The sequence below is a fragment of the Tachypleus tridentatus genome, chromosome 11, assembly GCF_004210375.1.
Source record: "Tachypleus tridentatus isolate NWPU-2018 chromosome 11, ASM421037v1, whole genome shotgun sequence".
NCBI classification, from domain to species: domain Eukaryota; kingdom Metazoa; phylum Arthropoda; class Merostomata; order Xiphosura; family Limulidae; genus Tachypleus; species Tachypleus tridentatus.
Window position 1 is genome coordinate 35,356,162 of NC_134835.1, and position 27,334 is coordinate 35,383,495.

Below are 27,334 nucleotides of genomic sequence, written 5' to 3' on the forward strand. Positions count from 1 at the left end.
TTGATTTTTACATTTTCAAACTTACTTATTTCTAATTAATAAATACTAAACTCACCATATTATTTTCTGACTGAGAAACTTAACTGACAAGAACATATTGAGTAAACATCACTCATCCAACATGTCACTAAGAAGTTAAATATTTCTTCCTCTGTTGGTAATAATAAAGAACCTTTCTAATAATTATAGGATAATAAGGTTTTTTGAAGAAGCTTTAATTTTATTTGAATTCCTTATTCAGTTTTTAACACAAAGAGCAATATTTTTACATAACATTAATTACTTACCAGTTTCTGGTAGCAGTATGAAGGCAGTGATATTATTTGTTTATCAAAAATACACTGTGTATAACTGCTCAGACCTCTTGGTAGACACAAAGGAAAATTACTTTCTATATAAACGCTAATATACTAAGTACAGGTTTTTTCTACAGCTTCCTGCAGTGTATTTTATATATTGTTTTTAAATGCAGCATGAGAAAGTTGTGTTTTTCATAATATTTCATAGAAATTTTGTTCAAATCTTCATAAACTGGTTATAATTTATTTCAACAATAGGCCACTGCAAATCTGTCAACATTTAATAACTTTAGCAGTACAACATGCATTACATCAATGTTTTATGTTCATGGCCAAAGTAATTTTGTTCTGCATTTATTGTAACCAATATTTATAAAAAAACAAGCAGAAATCAAGTTTAAATCAGTGTGTCTTTATGTCAACAGTTCACTATTTGATTACAATTCATTTAGTGAATTTATTGTTGTACGTAAATGTATGCAATGACAGAAAACATAATGTCAGGAACACATATGTCCTATAAATAAAATACACCCATCTTTTTTTTTGTTTAACATGCAGGTGAGAAAAAAAAGATTCTTCATGTGTACTGGGGACAGAGTGTACATCTTGGTTGTACAATCCACTCTCACGAGATGGATAAATTAAGTATTGGAAAACTTCAGTGGATTCATTATAGTCATGAGAAAGGCACTCGTCTGATCAAACCTCATCGAAATAAATATCTTTTAACTTCAGACCATGGACTGGTAATTATGTCAGTGACTGGTCATGATAGTGGACACTATGAGTGCAAACTGAAGAATAACATTTTGTGTAATTACAATGTGACAGTTGATTCCAGTAAGTGCTGTTTTTAAAATTTGTTATAGCTGTATAAATATAAAAGTAAAGCACGTTTTACATGCTCATTAATTACCATGTTATAAAAGTGTGTTTTAGTAATCATGGAAACAAAGTTTTCTTTAAATTAGGGCCCAGCATGGCTGGGTGGTTAAGGCACTCAACTCATAATCCTAGGGTCACTGGTTCAAATCCCCACCACACCAAACATGCTCGCCCTTTCAACTGTGGGGGCATTATAATGTGATGGTCAATCACACTATTTGTTGATAAAAGAGTTGGCGGTGGGTGGTGATCACTAGTGGCCTTCCCTCTAGTCTTACACTGCTAAATTAGGGACAGCTAGTGCAGATAGCCCTCGTATAGCTTTGCGCAAAATTCAAAACAAATCAATTTAAATCAATAGATTTTCATTATTTTAAACATATTGTTCATTATAGATAAATTACTTAATAAGTGAGTGAAGATTAATTAAATAAACTTTTAATCAATTGTTTTTAGAGTTATTGGAATTATAAGTTGACACATGAAAATCTTACTAAGCTAGCCTAATTCATCATATTCTCCCAGCATCCAAGTTCTTATATTTACTAAACAGAAGTGCAAATGAATAATATATCTATCTACTGTATTTTAACAGAGACTTGCAGTGCCCCATCAGAAAATGATTACAAGAAAATATACTCAGACTGGTGTCATGAATTTGAAAAATACAAAATGGCTATGAAAACATGGCAGAACAAACAAGCTGTAAGCATTCATGTTGATGTATATACATGATTATATCTCTAATCATTCCCTGATGATTTTATTGATTTAATATGCAAATTTGTTGAGTAATTACTTAAAATTTGTTATTTATATGAATATATAAAATTAATTTTTTACTTATTTTATTAATTATTATGGTGCTAGATCAATTAACATAATGTTTGGGTCAATCTCAGCTGCTCCATTATCTAAACTAAACCTGTTAATAAATAAATTAAAAAATAAAATATTAATAAATAAATGAAAATTTAAAACCAGCTTTTATTATTCATATACTTAACAAGTTGTCTTTTAAAATCACATAAATTTACTGCTTCCACAACATCTGAAAGTCCAACCACTCTGTTAGAGAAATAAAGCTGTCTTCAACATCCATGTGTTATTTAACCAATAAAATACCAACAAATAGGGGCATTGATTTTTTACACCCGATGGGGGGATGATTTTTTCAACCACTTATGTGGACTGTTCAATTTGCAAATTGGTAATCTCTGATTACGTGAACCTAAAAGCTGTAAACATGCAGTCACAGAGTAATCTTGTTGCCACGATACTTGCATGTATACTTAGGCCTACTGACTGATACAAACTATTGCTTAGATCAAAAAGCTTAGAAGCACGCCTACATTAAAGATGTACATTTCAGCTACTAAAAAAGCCTACATCTAGACCTGATTATGTAATTCGATTGGTAAAAACACAAGAATCACAAAAACAAACAAACAATTATTTGTAGGCCTGTGATGCAATAAAACAATTCAACAGACCAAACTGTAGGTGGGGGATAATTGTATGCACCATACCCCTTACCTAAAATGAAAGGGGAGATGTATACCCTCCATCCCCCCAGGATCTATGCCCCTGCCAACAAATATATATGAATTAACAGGAAAATTATGGTGCATAGATTTAAATACAAACTTAATTGGCTGAAATATTTAACATAAGTTTTTAGATCTAGTATCTGTCAATTAAATAAACTTAGTCAGTTTAAGGCAGTTGCAAAATATTTTTCCACTTTATATTTGTTCTATTACACCTCATAACCAGATGAAGTGTATTACTCAAAACATTTTGTATAATACACTAATTCAACAAATTATGTGTCTTTTATTTCCTGTATTTGTTTATTATTTTATTTGAAGACATATATATATTTAAAGAGAAGGGGATACAGGATTACTTTCAAGTGATGCATGTTTTACTTCACCGTATTTAATGGTGCTCACACAATATTAATTGAGACCAAACAAAGAGAAAATAAGAACTAGTGGAAGATATCATGAATATCTTTCAATTATATCAACTTAATGAAATTGAGAAACTTGCAAACTATTTATCCACATAAAAACAACTCTAAAAATTAGATGAAATGCTATTGCTGGAAGCTTCATCAATAAAACATTAATTTGTCAAACTGTGTGTATTTATTTTTTTTTGAAGAATCTAAGACCCAGGATTGCTTTTTAACTATTAACGAAATATATACAAGGTAATTATAATTCCAAATTTACTGCATGTATTTTTACAAATTTTTACAAGCTTTTACTTAAATGTACAGGCCTGTTGCACACAAAATAGCAGATGTTTTGCAAAAGTATTTGAACTCGTGTCCATAAATTAAGAACATCAGTCTTACATAGATTGACAGGTGAGAGTACATGGTGGTATTCGTGTGAAAAATATAAATACCTTTATCTTACTTGCATAATGCATTTGCTCAACCTTTGGAACCTCCAAACCAACATTTGTCTCAGGATCGTTTTACGTTGGCTCTGAGGTTTACTCTCCTCTATGGCCACGAAATCAAGAGTCTCGGGTAGATTGAATATTTGATAATGTTGACATTAAATACACAATATCATGTTAAATAGCACTCTGTAAAAGGTTATGGCATGGGCAGTCTGAACCACACTCATGCACGTTTAATTCCAAATTAATGTTCTCTACAAGCTCAACTCTCGTAGATTTTACCAAGGTTCTTAACTCATTGGAGTTTGATAGCAGCAGTACTGTTAAAATACCTTAAAAACGAGTTTTTTCATTATTCTGACCTTTGTTACTTACTGTGTACCATTGTCAAAGTATGAATTTGTGAATAAATTATAAGAGTTATTTATACAATGATAGATGTAATTCAAGTTATTTATTGTTATTTTCCAGAAATGTCAAAGGTCACATCCAAATGACGTTACCTATCAAAGAACTCCATCTCTATGAAGAAAGACTTTATTGTTTTTATTGGTAGTGTTTAGATCTAGATGTTACATGAACTGTGCTAGCAGCTACAGGGTCTTGTACAGTGTCTATCTTGTAACTGTGATGAGCTGTGTACGTATTTGTGCATTCTTGGAACTTTTTTTTCGAGGACTTTACTAATAGTCTTCTTTGTAAAGTCTCATTGTTTATATTCAATGAGAAATCCAGCTCAAAGTTATTTAATTTACTATGGCATTAAATCAATTTTGATATTAACCAGAAAATGTTGCCAAACATGCAAGATAGAAGAGTGATACTGAAGTCCCAGAGTGCTGATACTGCAATCTCTTTTTGCTTTTCAGATATATCTTCTTGAACCAACAAAAATGGTTTTCATTTGCTATCTTAAGGATAGGGTTAACTTGACTAGTAAATTTAATCACTGTAGACCCATATTTTATTTTAATTTTGTAGGATTAAGATGGCAGTGGCTTAATATTAAAAACAAATGACAAATATATTTTGAATAAAGCAGTTATGATTTTTAATTAAAATATAGAAGTAACATAAATATGCCATTTTCTTTGTTAGAATGACAGTGTTTAAAATACACTAAAAACTAGGAAGTAAATATCTTTTGAAATATTATCATAATATTTTGATTTACTAAAATCTGGGAAATAAATGTTGTTCGAAATATAAAAATAGTATTTCTATTATGAGAAATTTGATGTAGCTATCAGTTTCTGTGAAAACCACTATTTGAATAAAGAGTAGGACCTGGTTTAGCTATTATGGTCAGCAACAAGTTATAACAGTGTTTGAATCAAAAGGATAGCTTTGTTTAGTTATTATTGTAAGAAACAAGTTACAATATTGTTTGAATCAAGAGGAAAGCTTTGTTTAGTTATTATTATCAAAAACAAGTTACAATATTATTTGAATCAAGAGCAAAGCTTTGTTTATTTATTATTGTCAGTAACAAGTTACAATATTATTTGAATCAAGAGGAAAGCTTTGTTTAGTTATTATTGTCAGAAACAAGTTATAATAGTGCTAACATTTTCTGCTTTTGTGGTCATTCTGTACAAAAAGTAATCGTAGTTTTTGGATCACTAAGATAGCACCTGTTATTGTTATGAGAACACCTATCATTTTCTCTGTAGATTTGCTCTAATGACTGGGCCATCAGAAGAAGTCTGCTGTACTAGGTTTTTTTCTCTTATGTTCATTTACTAAAACAAAACATATTTTCATTGCCATTCTGTGGTGAAAGTAACCAACTAATTTGTACCCATAAGCATAAGAGAAACCTGATCTTGCTGCCATGCAGTTTGTATTAATAATAGAATTCTGTTGCAGTTATGTTTCATTCACAGTTACTTTGCAGTTTATATTAAAAAGAGAAACCTGTTCTAATGACCAAATAGATGTTACAACTGACAGTTGCAACATGATTTGAATCAGTAAAACATACTTCCTGTAGTTACCATTTCATTATAAGTTACCATACAGTTTCTACTAATGAGGGAACCTGCTATAGTTAGTTACCACTTTACCTGATGAATTATTATAATGCTAGTTTCCATTTGTCTATGTTTGGATGAAAAAAAGCTTTATTTGTAATTTTTATGTAGATAAAGTCACTATAGTATTTGGATAAGAGGAAATAACAAAGTATGTGTACTGTATTTGGAAGTTATCTTCTGAACATATCAATAAGAGAAGCAGGTGTTTATTACCATCTTTATGTACTAAGTGATTGAATAATTAAGAAATGCTTCACAACCCTTATTTTCCAGAACCTGAATCTTACTTGTGTGAAGATTACTAACTTCAGAAAGAAACACTGATTATAAAGGAACATCTCGCAACATTTCCCATAATGCTTCAATTAAAAAATACTTCACTCACCTTTGTATTTATTCCTTTAAGTCAAAAAGGTGTGTATGTGAAAGTAATACTGAATATTCCGTACAGTGTACGTGTTGTTGCAGTTGTATTTGTATATTAATGAATTGCCAAAGAGTCTTCAGATTCCGAGGAACATAATTTATTAGTTTTGAGACTTATAAAGCAACCATCAGTATAACTTACAAAGTGGCACATACAATACAGAGAAAAAATTAGATCTTGTAACATATAAGAGAGATAAAGAGTCACAAAGGATTCTCACCACATTAATTATGGATCAGTATGAAAAGGACCTTTGTGTCTTATGATGAAATCACTGACAAGTAAAAGTGATTGAACAGTGGAAAAAAATAGAAAGAAATCCTTGAGAAATAAAACAAAGTATCTTGCAGAAATTTTGTGGAAAATAAAAAAATAGAAGATGATGAGATTGAAGAATGATAGAATTTGATTCACAGGAAGTTTGACCCTTGAAAGTACATGACATAAGAAAAACAATGAGACAAAAGTAACTTACAGAATGTCTGAAGCCATGAAAGATGGTAGAACTGAAAACTTTAAAATATGTAAAAATACCAGCTTGAAGCATCGAAATATGAGCCAAAGAAAACAACACCGACATAAAATAAATGCTCCATAAAACTCTTGCAATGTTTAATACATGATGTAAAGAAAGAATGAAACCTTATTTTAAAAAGAAAAAGGCAGAATAACAGTTAATAGATTTGTGATATCAAGTCTCAGATATTTAATTAATAGTTAATATATTTGTGATATTAAGTCTCAGTTATTTAATTAATAGTGACACTGATGACTTATGAAGTTGTAAAACAGAAAAATTCTTACACTTTGTTTGTATATTGTTTAACTCACTACTGCAATATTATTTTTTTTAAATAAATCCAATTTGGTTTTTCTGGTAATTTGAATTCAACCATTGATATGGTCAGTTATTAAAGATCCTAAAAAAGCATTTAAAACTCTATACTTATTCATAATGTTTTATCTCAGGCACATAAATAACTGTGAGAACTAGTCTTATGTTAGGCTACCTCTTTATATCAATAAGACCTGGCTAGAAAGTAGTTATAAAACAAGGTCATGATTGTATATTATAAGAACTAAAGGTAACTTCTTATTCAAAGTGTTTATGCTATGAAATGTTTTCAGTTACTAATATTTGTGCATTTTTTTCTATGATAAATATCATAATAATCTTTCCAAATAACAGTTTTTATTGTTCAATCAATGTAACTAAACTTCACTGATAGAACAAGTTTATTAGTCTTGTGTGTTGTATCTTAGTTCTTAGATGCACCACCCCCAATTTCAACTTACAATTTTACCATTCTAAATTGAGTTTTTATCCAAAATAATGCTTTGTTATAAACAGATAAATTATGAGATTAATTCTACAGCTCAGGGTAAAGAATTAAAAAGGTAAGAGACCAAGGCAAAAATAAAAGGTCATGTGCATTGGTCATTAAAACTATTCATTTTCAAATTAATTCCATATTTTCTAGCATATCTTAGCCCCAGTGAATTAAAACAGGCACATGTGGCCATGTTAATTGTGAATCTTTTCTAGGAAAGAATGCTCTGAACCCTTTAATTTCTACCTGCATTCAATATGTGTATTTCTGAAAACCATAATTCACTTTCAGCTTTATCCTTCCAGACACTTTTTGCTTGCAGTATCTACATGTAATAATTGACAGAAAACAGTTCACATTTTTAATTCAGGATTAGAAATTGCAAGATTGTATAATCTCTGAATTATATTCTCTAACAATTGCAGAATACAATCTCAAAACTAAGAAGAGAATCATGAGTACCAATATTATAAATATTGCCTGAAACTTTAACTCTTAACTTATGGAGGTCTAGTATAATTTTTGAAGGGTGGCTAAAAACTGAAAGAATTATACAGGTCCTGTGGAGTACAACAAAGAATTATACAGGTCCTGTGGAGTACAACAAAGAATATTACAGGTCCTGTGGAGTACAACAAAGAATTATACAGGTCCTGTGAAGTACAACAAAGAATTATACAGGTCCTGTGAAGTACAACAAAGAATTATACAGGTCCTGTAGAGTACAACAAAGAATTATACAGGTCCTGTGGAGTACAACAAAGAATTATACAGGTCACGTGGAGTACAACAAAGCACCCAACGCTTTATTCTCTTTATTTTGATATGGATCAAATATTATTAAATATGAGTATAATTTGTATTCTTACCACGCAGTTTTTATCACAGGTTTTAACTATCATGTGATATAACTTTGTCACAGTAAAATCAATACACTCTGTAGCTGCTGAAGTTACTACAGATCACAAAGATTTTCTGTAAGATTTTAAGATCTAATAATATAATAATGACTTTAGCATGTTTCATAATAAAATACATTTCTTTAAATAATCTAATCTCTTTCATTATGTTTCTGCAACCGTAAAATAATTGTGGCCTATAAAAACTGAACAAAATTTCTATCTGAATTTAAAACAGTATGTATATATATTCCATGCAAAAAATAGCTCCCTGTAGTTTTTAAATGTAATACAAATTACTTTCTAACAAAGTGATAAAGAAAAAAATGGTGTTTTTTGTAAAAGCTGCTGTAATTTCAAATCCAAAAATAACATGACTGACATAATTGTGTGTGTATATCTATATATGTATATAAACAATAACTGTTTTTATTTATATTTTACACTGAATCACAAATTTTTTGTTGTATTTTAATCTATATAGAGAACAAATCTTGGATTAAATGCACCAATTAATGTAACTTTCTTGTAAAAATGAGGTTCTTACAACACACAGCAGATGCTGTACAAAATCAGGGTATCCTAAGCCCAAAATAATGTGCTAGAATTATTGGGCTTTTGTCTTTTTTTTTTTTTTTTTTTAATATACATTCCTGTTGAGTTTATGAAGCAATCATACTGCCTCAGAGTAATGATGTATGGTGAGGTTAATGTGTTGATTTGTCACCTCTGAAATTATATATATATGTAGGTGTATTGTGTCTTTATGTGACCTAAAATTAACTAAATGATAAATGAAGAAGTACATCTTGTGAATTCTTGTTTTGTAATGTTTTTACTGTAAAATATTTTGTACAGTAAAACTGTTTTCTTTTCATTACTCATGATTTCAGAAATCTTTGTACTCGTGGAATAATTTAATTAAAAAGTTCAAATACAGTCTTTAATTTTTTTTTCACTGTTAATTATGACATACAAGCCACAATATACATTTCAACCATCAAAATTTTCTAGAAGAAAAGCAAGTTCATGCTGACATTGAAAGAGTAGAGCTGAAATTTGAATATATTTTAAAAGCATTGAATATTCTTAACAATTTATTATCATAGGCAATATACTGCTTATTACAACCCATGAAATATGGACACCTTCCTATCCAACTGAATTAACTTTTCTGAAATAACTGATATTTGTCAAGAAAGAAAAATGTCATGTCTGGGTCCTACTTTAATTGTAATGATTGCTGCATCTTTTCCCATTTTCATTTTGATCTATTGTACACATTAGCAGTGTCTAAAGATGTCTTAGGGTTATTATATTGAACTTGTATCAGAAAATCTAGCTGGCTATTTCATGGTTTCTACAGTTTCTTATTAGGAAACTACAGAAGTCATGAAATAGTCCTAAATATGATACTAAAGAAAGTTAACTCTTGTGAGAGATTATACAATATCATATTAACATACTGTTGGGCACAAAACCCACCATTCAGAAACACAAACAAACCTGTAAGTTCATTAACACCGATCTATCCTTACAACATATTTGGATTGCCACTGAAAAGACCACATTCAGCAATGTTGCACGAAACACATCATTCATTTCTGGCTCTCAAAACTTAATTGTTTTGATCACTGATGCAGACATGAAATCTTAACTCTGTGAAAAATATGAGCATCCAGTAGCATTATGTTAATTCTAGTAATTTTCATGAAATTTAATGAGCCATTAAGTGCTGTTAAAATATCTTGAGGCTGAAGCATATCTGTTGTTTAATGTACTTCTCCCGAATGGTCATTGTGAATCACTTCAGTTCAAACAGTACCTCCAATTCTAGTCTTAAAAGTCCATAAGCAAGAAACTGTAAATTATTAACTGCCAAGTTGTGCAAAATAGTGGTCATTGCATAGTGTAACTTCCACAATTTTGTCCAGGTTGTCAAGTATACAGGTCAGTTGCCTTCCCCACTGTAAACCAAAAGCAAAATGTTTTGCCATTTGTCTGTCTCATTTCAAACATATGAATACCTTTAACAGTCTGTGCAATTCTATAAAAAAACTTCTGTCATCATCGGTAACTGTTATACAATTAAATTGGAACAGAAACACAAAATTATGGTTAAATCTAAATATGAAGTATGGATCCTGCCTTTCCAGAGTTGGTATCATATGAAATGTACCAAAACAAGTTTGCTCTCCTTTATCAGGGTGGGTAACATATGCATATAGCATGTGAATTGTATTTAGGTGCAAGTTTTAGGACTATTTTAAGAGTGTTCCTCTAAGTTTTTTAAAGTAAATAATTTTCACAGCAACATTTGAGATTAACAATAATATGGTTATTACTTCATATTCATATCTCTTAATAAACATAGAGGTAGTTTATATCAGGCAACAAAATTTGCTAAAGCAACTTCAGTTAAAGCTTAATCTAACAATTGTACATCAGTATCACAGAACTAGACTTGCAATAATAATTTAGAATAACAGCTTACATTAAACTTTCTTGCAATGATTATGTTCTAGTGGGATGAACCTAGATAACCTGCCACCACTTGCTTAAATTTAGGTATGTTGAAGCAAACATCAATTAACGAATAAAATCCATGTAGACCACATGTAGATGAGAACATAAGACCAAGACAACTATCAAGGTGATATTGAATGATGATAGTGTAGGCTTACACTCAAAAGAACTTGGAGCCATTTGCTTGTCAGTCTCAGTGTGTGTGTGTGTTTGAAATTAAGCACAAAGCTACACAATGGTCTATCTGTGCCCTGTTCATCCTGGGTGTCAAACCTCGGTTTTTAGCACTTTAAGTCCGAAAACATACTGCTGTGCTACTGGGGGCTCACCTTACGTTAAATATCTTTTTATCCAATGTATTATGATTGTTCTTTGCTCAATGGCAAGTTCTAACTCAACTATATATTGTGCAAAGCTTTGAATCCTCATGGTATAAACTTATTAAAGTGTATGTTATACAAATTACAGTCATATGTTTGAGTAGGTAATGAAGTTTAACCAACGATTGTGATTCTTTTGTCCCTTTGTTAAAAAAAATTTTTTATAAACACAAGAAAGAATAAGTGAAAATAGTTCTTGTGACATAAAATTTGCACATTTTTCTTTTTACAGCGCCTAAAACTAAATATTATATTAATTGGAAATTTGTTTTTATATTTGCGATAATAATAAACAGGGGAAAATACTTGTTTCTGATATCAAGAAAACTGTCTTGAAACTTACTAATTCTGGGAGAACTGCTTTGACACAAATGTGAGGTAAAGAAAACTGGTGAACGCTTACTGAAGAGTATATGATGTGAATTTGTATCTTCAATTAAATTAAGAAATACCTATGCGAATAAAATCTGAATTCTACAAGTAATTTACTCTTTTTACCAAGTTTGTTTTTGGAATTTCGTGCAAAGCTACACGACAGCTGTCTGCGATAGTCGTCCCTGCCAGATAGCTTAACTGCTTTGTTCCATATAACACCTAGCCGCCCCTAATTTAGCACTGTAAGACTAGATGGAAAGCAGCTAATCATCACCACACACCACTAACTCTTGGGCTACTCTTTTATCAACGAATAGTGGGACCGATCGACACATTATAATACCGCCACGGCTAAGGAGACGAGCATGTTTGGTGTGACAGAGATTCGACCCAGCGACCCTCAAATTACGAGTCGAGTGCTCTAAACACCAGAACATGTTGAGTTTCTTTATGGATTATTTCTTAGTTTCGAAAGTTCATGCAAAGTTACACAAGGGTTATCTGTTCTTGATCTTGAATTAAAAAACTAGACTGAGAGAAGATAGTCAACAATATCCTCCGCTAACTCTTACGCTATTTTAACCCTAAAAACGTACATTCGGTACTGTTAGACTCAAAACAACCAAAGCTAAAAATTTAAGTAGATACAGGGATGAAATTCTCCAACAACAAAAATGTAGAGGTACTCAGCCGTGTGAAGTTGACATCTTATTGAAAAAGATTATTTGGTTGGTTTGGTGTTTTATGGCGCAAAGCATCTAGGCTATCTGCGCCTATTGAGAAAGAAAAAAATTACTTGTAAATGTAAAAACAACAAAGCAGCTCAAATAAGTTTCGGCATCAGTAACACTTTTGTTTGGGAATTTCGCGCAAAGCTGCACAAGGGCTACCTGCGCTAGCCGTCTCTAATTTAGCAGTGTAAGACTATAGGAAAGGCAGCTAGTCATCACCACCCACCGCCAACTCTTGGGCTATTCTTTAACCAAGAAATAGTGGGATTGACTGTAACTTTATAACGCTCCCACGGCTGAAAGGGCAAATATTTTTGGTGCAACGGGGATTCGAATCCGCGACCTTCAGATTACGAATCAAACGCCTTATCCCACCTGGCCATGCCGGGCCCCTGCGTAGAAAGATAGAACATTATGTTATACACAAACGTTACTGATCCTTTCAAAAATCCCAGAGATGGTTTTCTTAGAGATACGACCTTTTTATATAACCACTTCCAAATTCAATTCTGGCAAGATCCATTTACTCTTAACCAACATTTTATAATAATGCTGCTTTACCTTAAAATCAGGTAGTTGCAATAACAATGGTGGCGCCAGGGGGGGGGCTTGAGCTCCCAAAAATGAGCCGAAACCTCTCAGCCCCCCAATATTGTTACCTACATATATTCATAAAATATGGAAAACACAATCGTCGTTGTTGCTTAACAATTAACATCAAAGAGACACAGATCTGTAGAACTCAACGTCTTCATTAAGACGGAAGTATGTGTCATGCGTCCCATATAGGTCAAAACTATGATGCATTTAGCCATGTTGTGTCCTCTGTGAGATCATTTTGCATTTTGAGAAGCCCCTCCACAGTTTACCTCAGCCCCCCCCCCCCCCCAATCGAAAATATCCTGGCGCCGCCACTGTACAATAACAATCCTATAATTATTTTGCTGTGGTAATAGTTGTAGGGTCTAATGTTAAAAAAAACTATTTTGTCTCAGATTAAACTAATTTATATCAAGAACAATATGGATGTTTCAAGTAACAATAGATTCTTTTTCTTTTCCTCAAGTCCATATTTCAGCAGTTGCCTTTTCAGGATTTTTTCTCTTATTCAAAGAAAACAAAGTGATTTTATGTGAATGATGTTTTAAGTATTTTCAGAATCTTTAAAAGCAATAAAGAATCAATACATTGTTTTGTAATAGAGGAGCCTGACTTGGCCTGGTAGTAAGGGGTGCTCGACTCACAATTTGAGGGTTGTGGGTTCGAATACCAATAACACCATAATCGCCCTTTTAACCGTAGGGGCGTTATTATGTGAGTGTTAAGTCAACCATTCGTTGGTATAAGAGTAGCTTAAGAGTTGATAGTGGGTGATGTTGACTAATTGTCTTCCCTGTAATCTATCACTTCTAGATGAGAGACGGCAAAAGCAGATAGCTTGTAGGTAGCTTTGCGCAGAACTAAAAAAATAAACAAGCCGAAGCTATTCTTTACTGATAGAAGCTCCAAAGCCTTAGCTTAACCTTCTAACTGTGCATAGTAGGCTGAAAAATAAAGCAACTGATTCAGATAACCTAATTGTCTAAACCATTTTAACTATAATGAGTACATAATACTTTTGCTTTTAGACATATTCCTACAAAATTGTTCAGTAATTTCAAAGGGATAAATTATACAGTATCAGTACATTGTCTCAAGCGATTATTCCCAAGCACCGATTTTACAGTTATTTACTCTTAAATAATTAAATTAAATGAATCCCACATTTGTGGCTACCATAAGACATTCTTATCCTTACATGGAGATATGCTAATTTTATTAGAGTGATTTTGCTGGAATTACTTCTGATATTCTGACCTTTTCTTCGAGATCCAATGGCTCAATTGCTTGCAAAATTTTCTGTGTAAACAAAAACAAAACAAAAAAAGCAGAAAAAAACAAGAATTGGGGAATCAATTTCATCGATTTCACCTGGAATCAAGAAGATTTTTTTCTATATACTTTTTAATTGGCTATTAGAGATGGATATTCCTTGCAAATTAATTAAATCAAATTATATTTAAATGACTAACAAATGTATCAGTATCAAACTCGCTTTATTCCAGAAAGCTTACAGACGTACGTTATCGAAGTAGCTCAGTTTCATGTTTGCAAAATGAAATATAATATTACCCATTACGAGATCCAAGGTTCGACATATAAAATTAAATGTGCAACTGATCTATTAAGAAGAAAAAAACTAAAAGAATTTGTTTATGTATTTTATATTTATGGCAAAACTACGACGGCTGTTTATGCCGTCCCTGATTATGAACTACTGATTAGAGAGAAGAAAACCAGCCAGGAACAACGTACTCCTTATCTTTAGGATAAGATACTTTTCCTACTCTTATAATACATCTACAGCTTAATGTTCGGGAATATTTTGAAGTATTGTTCAGATTTAATTCCTGTTTGCTGATTCAGAAATTTATAATTCTATCACGGGACAGACCCGTACCTAGAAACGAACATATGACATTCTTCTGTTATTGGTAACTTGTTTTTATTTAATAGAGTATTATCAGAGAAGTATTTTAATTGTTTCAATTAAATAGAAGTATTAATTTCAGTCCAGAGATCATTTTACATTTGCGTTTTGTATTGACAAAATCTTTAAGAATTATTTAGAAGGCAGTACTGCAGCAGAAATTATATATTTCATTAGTTTGTGTCTCATTATACTGGTAAATTTATCTACATTACTTCTCAAACTAAAAATAGTTGTACCCAACTGTTTTCAAGCGCGTAATTTAAAAATATATTTTTTCGTTTATGCAGGAATGACAGCTAAATGATTAGTTTGCCTCAAAATCGAATGTAATGCCCTCTATAAATAGATATTACTATATTTTGGACATTTAAGGGAGGAAAGCGTAATCAACAACAGAAAAGTGAAATATTTGTTAATCTTTTATAGCTACCGGTATCTAGTATATTAAGTAATGGACATAGGATATAACTGGTTGAAGAATATCCTCACAATATTCAATTTATTTTACATAGTGAGTTTCGTGTATTTATTTCTAAAGCTGAAATAGTAAAACAAACACAAAGCAAGACTTCATGAATGAGTAAGGCTGAAGGTAGTCGTTGTAACTGTACATGTAGTTTTACTCTAGGAGTTTATAGTGCTGTTTAAGTTAAATTCTACATTTCTAATGTAAATTAGTAATCGTAATATTAAATATTGCTCTTGTTGAAGAAATTATTTTGGTTTTTCGTTGATAATTGTAGAGTATTGCAAATAGGAAATTTGAGTGACTAAGTTACACTGTATAATGTAAGCCAACGTTGTAAATGTGTAAGGTAAAAATTTTGAACTTGGTGTTTTAATTTAAAATACTAAAACCACGTGTTTACATTATTTGTAAGATGTACAAAGTTATACTTGGTTAATACGATTATAGTATTTTTGGTCAATTGTTAGACAAAGCATATTTTTGCTTGTATTTATAAAATTTTGAGAATGATTTGAAGTTCGATATAACTGATACTGATTGTTAATAAGTTTACTGTTTATCTCAGTTGTTACATTTTTTAAAAGTATTTTACTATTTTGTATCCATGAAGGTAGAAATGGATGTTGATGTTATAATAATAATCAACACATCTGTTTTGAACATCTAAAGATTTACTTTCAAACTTTTTCCATATTTGTTCAGTGTCTTCACTTAACTCAGTTCCTCAATTCATAGTAAAGTAGTCTTTTTGTTTGTTTGTGTTGTTTTTTTAATTTGTAACCAAAATCTCATTATTCCCAATCTCTGTGAAGTCACATCTTTCCAGTCCAACCTTGCTTTATTATTTAAAAGAAACATTTCAAAATTACCAACTTCTTTAAAAAAATATATATAAACCAAACAATAAGTTTCTAATGTTTTATCAAGTATTCAAGTGCATATTAATCACCTAGGCAATGTTTTTTTTATGGATCTGGTTAAATTTCTTTCTTAATAAAGTGGAAGCTATGATATTCTTTAAATTAATTACTAATGGTAATGCTTTTATTAGCCACTGTGCATTGAAATAATATTAGGAAAAAATATAAAAGCCAAAGTAAGATATAAGCAATACAGACTTAAACTTTTAAATTCATCACACTGTAAAAAAAAAAAAAAAAAACAAACCTACAAAGTAGGTGGCACATATTAAATGCATATATATAGTTTTATCTTTTGATATAATCAGGTTTACACAGTTCATTGTATCGTTTTTGTAGTGCACATTGGTGTACAAAATACCAACTGTTGTGCATTTATAATAGTTTGGCATCAGTTAGCTAAATTGATCAAAGATGCATAATATTTGCATAAAATCAATACTGAAAGTTGTAAGATCTTTACTTCAGTGATTTATAAAACTAATTAAAAGTATTAAAAAATAACCCACACTTTCACTAAACCAATTTTAATAACATTTTACTTCTAGGTTGTTTCCTTCCTAGTAATTGGTGTAGCTACTTATGGACATGCAGTAAGCATAATTTCCAACCTAAGTATTATTGGAGCAGTCCTCTCCTGTGGAATATTTTTATTTATTCTTTCATTTGTAGGACTTCTGGGAACCTTTAAGCATCACCAAGCTCTTCTGTGTTTTGTATCCTTCTAGTTTAATAATACAACTCTTAAATGATACAAAGTTAAATTTACTTTGTAAGACGAGAATACGGAATTATGTTAAATGTATTACCTGTGCTATTATATTCACTGATAATGTGTTGTTTTTTTCTAGCTCAGTAATACAATAATTTATTTCTTTATCATTATATTAATGTAACATAAATACTTTTTTTCTAAAGAATAATGAACTGCACTTTATTAATCCTGTAATTCAATTAAGATCATTAAAGTTAATTAACACTCATGGTTATTAAGTAAAATGACTCTTTTTGCCCAGTTATTAAGTTTGCTACACTCCCTCTTCCCACCAGAAAATCCTGATTAAGGGCTAGAAAATCTTTATAAATTATATAAATATAATTCCCTTGGCCTTTATCCTTAACTGTATAACAGTACATGATTATTATGGGTTTGGTATGTTTTATGCAATTTGTAACTGCTTGTGTCTGTTTAGCAATGACTGACAATCAACAGTATGATTTAGCACGGAGAGGATGGATGAGCTCAACCCGTGATACAAAGCACAAAGCACAGCGTTACTTTAATTGCTGTGGTTTTAATAATGCCACCATGCATGTAGGTACTAATGACACCATGGGTCACCCAGCATGCGAAGGGGTAAGTTTTAATTATGTAATCATATTTTCCTTAAATTTTATTAATTAATTATATTCCCTTTTCATTGAAACAGTGGCCGTACCATAAGGCTTTGTTTCTTATGTTTCAGATGTGGTAGATATGATAAATTTAAAGGTATGATAATTTAGAGGAAAGCTTAATATATATCTGAATAAAAAGAACTACCTATTGAGTTTATTTTTAAAGTTTATGTGATATGATATTGCAGTTAATAGAAATACTTTATTACTGAAGTTATAATGAAATTGCAATTTGGACTCTAAATAGTTATTCAACAAATTAAATATGTAGTTAATGTCAAGAATTCTATTAGTAATATACTTTTTTTTAGACACATAATGTGCTACAAAACTTAAGACTTTTGGAATCTTACGAAACTTAATTTTCATGAATTTCCCTCATCTGCTGGATTATTTTTTTTCAGGCCATACCTTGCTAATAATGTTTTAACTCAAAAAAGACAAAGTTTTGTAGTTAATTAGATTAGCTTTTGATTAATTGATTTTTGGTGGTTTTTGCATTTCTCTGGTTTCTCCTATTAGCACATTCAGTATTTACTTTATACCTGTTTTATAACCTAATAATTGCAAACTGTTAGCTAATATGCTTATAAAATTACTTTAGTTAGGTTCATAAATCTAAGGAATGGTTTTTCTAAGAAATGGTTGGTTATATTTCTTTGGATTATTGTTTTATTGGGTAATATATGAATGTGGAGAACCTGAACTTCAATTATCCTTACGACTTTTTGTTACCTTTTTGTTTCTCTTGTTTTATACATTTTATATTTTTAATCAGTGTTGAAAGTCCCATTTATTTTCTCTTTAAATCAACCCATTGTTGTTTTTGTTTTGTTTTGTGGTTTTTCACTTCATTATTGAACATAAATTGATATGTGCAGATACCATTACTTCATTCTGAAACAGTCAACCAGTAAAGTTTTCAAGAAAAGAAGATAGCTGACAGCTTATTACTACATTGCATTATTCTATATCCTTCTAAAAATATAGTTGGAAGAAAAGGTACAAAATAAATGTACAAGCTTTTTAGCAGAAAGCTTTGAGAATGTTAGAGAGGAGGAGTCAATAGGAAAATTGGCTGATAGGCTGGAAGTTCTGAAGGTGGGAGGAGTTGTTGGATGAATACAATGATTATTTAAGTTAATTGGTTAATAAGAAGAGTGTGAAAGGTGGGCTGGGCATCTAGGCTGCAAAAGTGCCATACATTGGGCAAATAGTATTTTAGATTGTATCTATAAAAGTAAATGACATGGGTTTTAATTATGATAAATGTAAGATATTTCATGTGGGTTATCATAATTTGATTTACAACTATAATCTGGATGAGAATAACCTTGATGGTGACATGAAGGAAAGGGATCTTGGTCTAATGGTTGATCAGTCTCTTAAGCCATCCAAGTGGTACGATGTTGCTAGTAGCAGAGCAAATATAATTTTATGTTATACCTACAGAAATACTTAATACAAGTCTTAACAGTTTATAATTTCATTGTATAGGTCACTGGTTAGGCCACAGTTGGAGTACTGTATTCAGTCTTGGGTTCCTTACCTTAAAAAAAGTATGTAACTGTTCTAAAGGGTTAAGAGAAGGTTTGCTGAAATGGTATCTTGGATGGAGGGGCTGTCGTATGAGGAGATATTAAAATTTTCTCTTGAGAAAAGAAGAGTTGGTTGGGATCTGTTTGAAGTGTTTAGGATTGTAAAAGGAATTGATAATGCTGATGCATCAATATTTTTCATACTTAACAGCAAGAATTATAGAACTAATGGGCACAAATATGGATTTAGGCAAGGTGGAGCTGTCTTCAACCAAGACCATTTCAAATAGCATGGTTGGCCTGTGGAATGGGTTGCCTTTGAATGTTATTAAGGCAGTAAATTTGAGTAAGTTTAAAAGGAAGTTTGATAGATATATGAATGACAAGAGATGACTAAAATTCTTTTAATTTATTTATTTAATATTTTTAGTTTGACTAAGAGGATAGGATGGCCAAGATGGACCATCAGTTCCCTTGTTGTTCCTAAATATTATCTTATTATGGTATGTTATTATACAACCCAGTTGTGAGCTGATGCGTCTCACCAGCTGTTATCTCCTCTTCGGTTTCCTGCCTTTGGTACCAGGGAACTCCACCAGTTTTTTCATAATATGCAATCTTGTGGGAGTCACTTCCTCTGCTGTTCCTCTTGTTGCTCTGCATGGTCCCTCCTCCTTTCATAGTTGGTTTCATAGATTTTTGGAGTGATTTGTTTCTGGAGTCATTCCTTGACTTCAGTTCTGTTGGAACTTTGCTCTCCCACTTTGTACACTAGTAGTCTCCATTTGCCACAGGTTGTTGAGTTCCTTGGGTGCTTTCTCAATGTTTTTTTTATTGTATTTCTATGTTCCACCTCATTTTAAACTTCCACTGGACAATTTCTCAAACCTACTTTGAGTTTTACTTTTGTCTTTTTCCACAATGATGGAAGGTCGTCTATCTTTCTTGATACAACTTTGGCTCTTCCCTGGTTCCTAATGGACGATTTTCTCACTCCTTGGTGAATACTCTCCCTAGTACTGAATATCTTGTTTCAAAGTGTCAGACACTCTACACATCTGAGTTTTTTTTCTGCCTGCCTTTGCTTCCTTCAGTTTGTCTTCAATATTTGAACTTTCAGTTCTCAGTCCTTCCCTTGAGATAGTATTGCCCTGTTTTTTTTTCCAATGGGTCTTACTTGGAGATTACATTTTGGCAGCTTGTTTGTTCCTATTACTCTGTGGCTTTCTCTGTTGTGACCTCCTTTATTCTTTGAGTATCATGACACTCAGGGTAGCTGGTTTGGCTCTCCAATTCAGTCACAACTGTAACTCTGTATATCATTCACTTGGAGACCTTACTCATTTCATCTACTGTGCAGCATCAGCTTACTTCTTCATGTCTCTGTAACATGGATCTTTTTGCACCAAGCCTTAAACCATCTTTATTTCTTGCATAAGAGGCTGTGTCTCTGTTCTTAAGTCCCTCATTTCTTTAGATGTACCCATATGTGTCCCTTTCAGTAGTCTATAGTCTATGAATGTAAGTATATCCAGAGATATACTGTGTTTTCTTCACTTTGTATGGCTGATTGGAACACATGATCCTGCACAATCCTTGCAGATGTGAACCATACTTGATCTCGCACAATCTCCCTCATTCCTGGACTTGCTTCTATTTAAAGTCATATAGTGCTCAGATAGTGTGTCTGTGAGCTTTGATATCTCTAGTAAACATAGCATAGCTAAAACGTTGTGTTGAATTTACACTTGATAACAACCAATCCTCCAACCATGTCTTTTTACTGCATATGTTCGAGTGTGGTGTAGATATGGATAATTGATCATTCAGACATCTTTATCGTTTCTTCCATCTCCCAACAAGGAGGAACTTGCTTCCAGGACCTATGTTCTTTTGTCTTTGGGTCTCCCTCTGGTATAGCAGTAAATCTACAGATTTACAGCACTAAAATCAGGGGTTCCATTCCCCTCAGTGTATTCAACAGATAACCCATTGTGGCTTTGCTACAAAAAAATACACACACTCTTGACTTTGAACATTCTCTTTTGGCCAATAATTGTCAAATTCATTTATTGGTCTATAATGTTTCAGGAGCTGAGGTCCTAGTTGTAAATCTTCCATCTCATCTAGACCTGGACCCTTTCCATAGATTGTTCTTTTCATCTTATAATGTTTTCAGCCAGTAGATTTGCTCCCACTATGGGCATCTATCATCACTAATTTTCCAACTAAACTCTCAGACTCTACAACTAATGTTGAAAATGCTCCATGTTTGATGTAGTTCAGCTTCCTTTTGTACACTTTGGGTGTATTTATTCCTTTCCTATTTTGTTGGAGCTGTCTCTTACCTTCATCTTGGCTTCTTCCCCCAGTATTTACCACAGGGACAGGCTCATATTTTTCTATAGCTAACCAAAATATGGATGGCTTGTGAAGTTAGTTCAGTAATTTCACTGTTTTTTCTTTTTCTTTTTTTTTTCTTTGTATGACCATTCAGAACAAAGTTGTTTTCTTTGTTTTGTATAGTGTGTTGATTGTTATCTCTGTTGTAAGGCTGTTTTTAAGCACTTGTAAGTGCCTTTTCTTACACTGAAATTCTTCATCCAGTTACTTACGTTCTTCCACCTTACCCAGGTTGGTTACGTGCCTCATTCAGCTAGTTTATTCTTTTATGGTGATGACTGTTTTCTTATTTTTCATGTATTCTGCCATCATGTTTCTCCATTTGTGGCTTCTCTTACCTCTAGCTCTCATCAACTCTGTATGAAAGTTTGTTGGTAGGAATAATAACAAAACTCAACACATTATTATCACATTCTTTGCCTTAGGAAGGTTTCATATCACATACCCTTGGTTTCAACTTCCTCCACTCTCTATTCCCAACTCTTCACAGTGACTCCCTAGTGGTAAGTTGCTCATGTTTCTTTTCTTTTTTTTTTCATTTTAAGGTCTCACTGTCTTTGAGTGTATGTGTTTATACCTTAACAATGTTGCTTCATGGGAAATACTCAAAATCTACATCATGCAAGGAAGTAAGAAAAAGTGCTAAGTTTATCTGCTTATGCTCATTGCCCAATGTTGAAAAAGAGGCTTTTGGTAAGATTACTTTGTCAGTGTCTATACATGTATATATTATATTCCAGTTTGCCCTACACTTTGAAAAATCCAACAATATAAGGTGTGTGCTTACCCTCAAACCTGTTTGTCTTTAATTGCAGTAATCTGTTGCATTGTTTCTTTCAGTGTGAGACCTAATTCCAGATGTTTGTGCCTGATGATAAGGTCTAAGCACCTCTTAAGTTCTCTACCCCACTTTAACCCCTCCTCTGTTTCTTTCAGTGGAATATGGGAGAACATGTTTCCTCAGTCTTAAACTGCTGGAGAAGTTCGTATGAAAACTTCATTATTGGGTAGTGCAATCCCACTAGTTTGAGACCAAGTGGATGCGTCTCTCATTTGGAAAATAGGAATGATATATTTAGTGGTACTGTAGTCCAGAACTCCCCACACTTTTATGAACCTAACCATTCCTGGAGGCTAGGTCCAACTGAATGGGTTTTGGATTTGTTTTGGGATGCTAATCTCTTGCACCTAATCATTATGGAGTACCTCGGAAAGTATTTTTCCAAAATGCAAAAACCTGACTTATAGCCCTAGCCATGCTATATGCTTTTGCTCAGATGGTTACATATGAGATAATAAAGAAACTTGCCTTGTTGTCGCTGTGGCCATGCAACATACTCATGCTCAGATGTGAGATAAAGAAAGCTCAACTATTCTGACATCCTGCTGGTCTTATGTACATGTTAGTTCTCACCAAAAGATTCATTTGAAAATATCCTTTGCTCTACCACCTCTAAAAGGGGCAGGGAATATTCCCTGCTTGACATGGATGCAGTATCCCACTGACTGCTCCCACACTAGCCCACCCCTGCTAGTTTGGACTTTGCTTTTCAGAATGAAAATAATCTTCATAATTTATTTCTCTGCACAGGCTCTCTACCACCTCCACTGTGGGATTTTAGCTTGTATGTAAGATGTAAGGAGGTAACATTTTTCTTACCAGAAAATGTATTTTGATAGATGTTCACCTCTGCCTTGCCTACCATTTCTCCCAAGTTTTTGATTCGTATAGCTTGTCCTGTCAGTATGTCTTTGGGGATTACTGCACATAAAGAACATGTCATCCTCTTATTGGTTTAGGGGAGGGACTATAGTTACATCACAGGCAGGTGCTATACTCTGACAGGTGTTGGGTTCCCAGGAAATTTGTTCTTTTGGCATGCACAGGAAATTACAGTTTAGTGTAAGTGAAATAATAATCATTTGTAGTGTAGGGAAGTGAGTATATGTCTAAAGTACACTTTCAAGTAAGGAAGATGTTAGGTTTTTATGTACAACATACTGTGGTAAGGTTTAATTACTGGTCAGTACTTGATTCTTGGTGTACACCTGTGTCTCTTGTAACTTATGAAGGTCAATATAAGAAGACCCTGTTGGGGTTCTGTAAACACTTGTTTTTGAAACTATTTTGCTGTTTTTGGTTATTTTATTTGATCATGTTTTTCAGGTATTAAAATGTTGCCCGAATAAAGATTTTTGTGCTTGTCAACCATGCTCGAAGATATTGAAGGATACAGTAAGTTATGGTCTTAGATTACTAGGTGGAGTTGGTTTGTTCTTCAGCTTTTGTCTTGTAAGTTGTTTTCTGTTTTACTTAGTTAAGAAATAGATTTACTGTCCTGCTTAAAAAGAACATTACCATTAATTATTAGTATCTCAATAAGTGTTATGGACAGAAAGTGTTATTTCCCAATTACTTATGCCTAAAGTAAATGGAAAAGACCTATTTGTCTCTTCAGACTTTGCTTTTGTGACCTGGGAGCGTACAATGAAAACATGATGGGAGACTATTTGGGGACTGACACGTGAAAGTGATTTACATTACAGTCGCAAATCTCAAAAAACTACTCGCTTCTAAACATTTTTGTTCATTTTTGTATGACTTTAGTATAAATACATGTAAATCTTGATTCATATGTTGTTTTATTCAGACCTTATATAAATGAAAATGTGTAAATTTGCCTGTTTTTACATATAAAATAGGTTAATTTCTAAATTTCATTATCCAGGTCACAAAAGCAAAGCTTGAAGGAAATAATGGTCATTTTCTGTACTTTTACAACATAAGCAATTAAAAAATAACGCATACTATCCAGAAACAGAATTTGTGTTACATCGTGTTATTTGTGCTATTTTTATTTATTTGTCCAATCTTTACAATAAAACTAAGGCTTAATTGCACACAGCAGACAAGCTATTCTACTAAATCTATAATCTCAACTGAATATTAGGTAAACAATGTTAAACACCAGACTGGAATACTTGAATATCTAAGGCTGACATTATGACTCTTTGTTTGTACACGGACAATAAAAAATATGTTCAAATGTTAACTTATATCATTGAGTATGTGTCATTATCAATTTTTATTACCTTATTAAAATTAAAAGTAAATTTTATGATTTAAAAAATATTTCCACTACAAGTAGCTTCTTAAACATCCTTAAAATATATTTTTTTTTTGCATTTGAAAGAAATTGCATTGAGTTTTCAGATACTGTTAAGCCTTTGAAATCTGTTTCAGGTGCTTAACGTGTCACTGAGTTCATGTTTTACTAAGAACTAAAATTTATTATAATGAAAATGATCAGCATATGTTAAAAAGTGTATACAGAGATAATTCTTTTTCATACAAGTATTTGTTACCTATTTGTAAACATCACAGAATTTTAATTGTAAACATTTTTTGCACAGATTGTTATGGTTGATTGTTCATATATAAAACTAAGTTACTAACTACCTAATAACACCTCAACTGTAAAATTAAAGGTTTAGGTAAATTCCCCCATGAGTTTTTTTAGCATGTTTTTGTGAAGTATTTCTGCACCAAATAGCTTATGAGTCCATAACTGTTAATAGTTGAGTTTCTAATAACATTCGAATGAGAGAAACTGAAGAAAACAAATATCATAATTATTACTGTTAATTACTACTGGGTTTCCCATGTATTTTACAAGTGATTTTGTGCAATATTATTGGTAAATTCTGTGTACTTGAAGTAAAAATACAATTAGCAAGTGTGAAGCAAGTAGACCTCGCCTATGATGAACTGTATGCAAACACGTCATCACTACAAAAGTTAAACATATACCTATTGACCATTACAGCAAATTCTGTGTATTTTAGAAGGGTCTCCCCATTCCCATTGATTTAAGAATTTTTATTTCCAGTATAAACAGTTCTGAATAGAATGCTATATGTGTAATAGGTAAGTGTGTTATGTAATTTACGTAACACCCATTTCTTCCTGTTTTACAGGTGTGCACCATTTGGGTCACTCAGAAATATAGAAACCACAGAGACCCAAGATATAACCCTTACGCCTTTATGTAGCTTGAAGTTTTTCTTTGAAGATCTTTCTAAGTTTTGATTGGAGTAAATAATTGTGGCCATACAGGGAGATCGTTATAAAGTTTCTTTAAGTTGTGATGCTTTGGTTAACTTGTTTGTTAAACAAAAGTTGTTATTGTGATTTTTGCATTAGTACTTTCCACTGATTTCGAATAAAATGCACGTGTTTTTGTCCTTCGTGTATTTGGACGTTTTAAAAGAGAAAGGTTCCAATTTATTTTTGTATGAAATGTATTTGAATATAATTTAGCTTAATCATTTATTAAGTAAATTTAAAGTATTTTATTATAATATCTTAACTGCAATATTAAGCATGTGTGTTTGTAGAAAGTGTAAATAATATGTTAGCTTTAATTTATATATTGCATTATGTGTTATTAATGGGTAAATAACATTTTTTTCGTGTTAAACCATTGGCCAAAAGTAGAATCATTTGTTGATAATTGGGCATTGTAACATTTTGTACTTGTTGGAGATTTGTTTGTTGTTTACCACAAAACCATCAGTTTTTCATTCAACCAGAAGTAGATATTAATTAGCATGAATTGAAACGGTACATGAACAGAGTACTGAAATTCATGACTTTTTTCTGAAATGCTTAGCCATACCTGTGTTTAAGTCTTTGTGGCCAGGATCATTTGAACTCGTGTACCAGTGGTCACATAAAATGTTCTTACTGTAACGTATTGTTATGGTTTTTGATTTTGTACGCTGGCCCGTATGTAGTAGAAAAATCCCATGAGAAGTTTTCATTGTTGTTGTTACAACTTATATACTTAGTCTTATGGTAATTTGCATTAGTTTATTATACAATGAATATTAAATTCCTTATGCACATGGTACCAATAAAATAATAAATGTTATTAACTCTGCTGTTTATTGTGGATGCAGTAAATTTTTTGAAATAATTGCTACCATGTGAATTCTAAACATTTTCTGCATTTAAAGTATTTGTTGTTATCAAGAATTTCTTTGCACCCAGTAGAACCTGAATATTAAAGGGATAAAAGAAACTGATGATATAACTGTTATTATATAATAAGTAAGAAATAATGAAACCTTTATTTCTTTCTTATGAAGTACTGATATATAAAAAAATGTTGTTAAAAACATCTGTGATTTTATAAGTCTTTTATTATCAGTAAAAAACACTGATTTTGTTTGTTGTTTCATATTAATATTCTTGTACATAGGAATTAACTGTTATCTTTTATTCGTGTCCCAGTATGAAATGTTATATAAAATAATAAACCTTATAACAGCATGAAACATTTATTATTGAAATAGTTGCATTTGAAGTCAGTTTATCAGAGCAATTAAATAGAAATTTGTATTCGCAAGTTCACACGGTTTTTACATGTATATTTGTGTGCATATATATACATAGTTGACACAGTTAAATTTAGGGTGTGGTTTGACTCAGTGATAAAGTTATGGATTTTGGAACTAGTAAACCGGATTCTAACTTGTGCAATACCACAAAATATTCCATACATTTTAAGGTGTGCTGTGCTATAATAGAAGATTGGTAGTCAGTTTATTGCTATGAATGGTAGGGGTCTGCGAACAGGCTGTCTTCCCTCTGGTCAGTAGCTCAACATGTGAGTTGAGATAACCTTATTTTTTTCTGGATATTCTCCTTTGTTTTCACTAATAAATAAAATTGAATATTTATTTTTTCAGTCTCATAGT

At 31.9% G+C, this 27,334-nt stretch overlaps 2 protein-coding genes across 8 annotated transcripts in view; both read left to right on the forward strand.

The window, feature by feature from the left end:
* Positions 1-9,240, forward strand: part of LOC143231916 (semaphorin-2A-like) — a 165,348-nt gene extending 156,108 nt beyond the window's left edge. For all 5 annotated transcript variants that reach the window (XM_076466747.1, XM_076466751.1, XM_076466748.1 and 2 more), the window contains 3 exons: positions 861-1,142; positions 1,783-1,892; positions 4,077-9,240. In XM_076466747.1, coding sequence (XP_076322862.1) covers positions 861-1,142; positions 1,783-1,892; positions 4,077-4,133 — 449 coding nt within the window. In that variant the 3' untranslated portion in view covers positions 4,134-9,240. The remainder of the gene's footprint in view (positions 1-860; positions 1,143-1,782; positions 1,893-4,076) is intronic.
* A 5,946-nt stretch (positions 9,241-15,186) lies between these two features.
* LOC143231918 (tetraspanin-13-like) lies at positions 15,187-26,926 on the forward strand. Of its 3 annotated transcripts, XM_076466752.1 has the most exons (5): positions 15,187-15,354; positions 16,781-16,948; positions 17,365-17,589; positions 23,739-23,864; positions 25,550-26,926. In XM_076466752.1, the coding sequence occupies exons 1-5, from the start codon at positions 15,295-15,297 to the stop codon at positions 25,622-25,624; spliced, it is 654 nt and encodes a 217-aa protein (XP_076322867.1). In that variant the 5' UTR covers positions 15,187-15,294; the 3' UTR covers positions 25,625-26,926. The 3 variants fall into 3 exon arrangements, with proteins under 3 accessions (XP_076322867.1, XP_076322868.1, XP_076322869.1); XM_076466753.1 differs by lacking the exon at positions 16,781-16,948 and having other exon boundaries at positions 15,196-15,435; positions 17,426-17,589; XM_076466754.1 differs by lacking the exon at positions 16,781-16,948 and having other exon boundaries at positions 15,196-15,423; positions 17,426-17,589.
* The last annotated feature ends 408 nt before the right edge of the window (positions 26,927-27,334 follow it).

Bases quoted from the DNA above. Each gene is read 5' to 3' on its own strand.
- LOC143231918 (XM_076466752.1), top strand. From the start codon at position 15,295: ATGGACATAGGATATAACTGGTTGAAGAATATCCTCACAATATTCAAT. The intron at 16,949-17,364 runs GTATCCTTCTAG...ACTGTATAACAG, and splicing joins ACCAAGCTCTTCTGTGTTTT to TACATGATTATTATGGGTTT. The intron at 23,865-25,549 runs GTAAGTTGTTTT...CCTGTTTTACAG, and splicing joins TGTTCTTCAGCTTTTGTCTT to GTGTGCACCATTTGGGTCAC.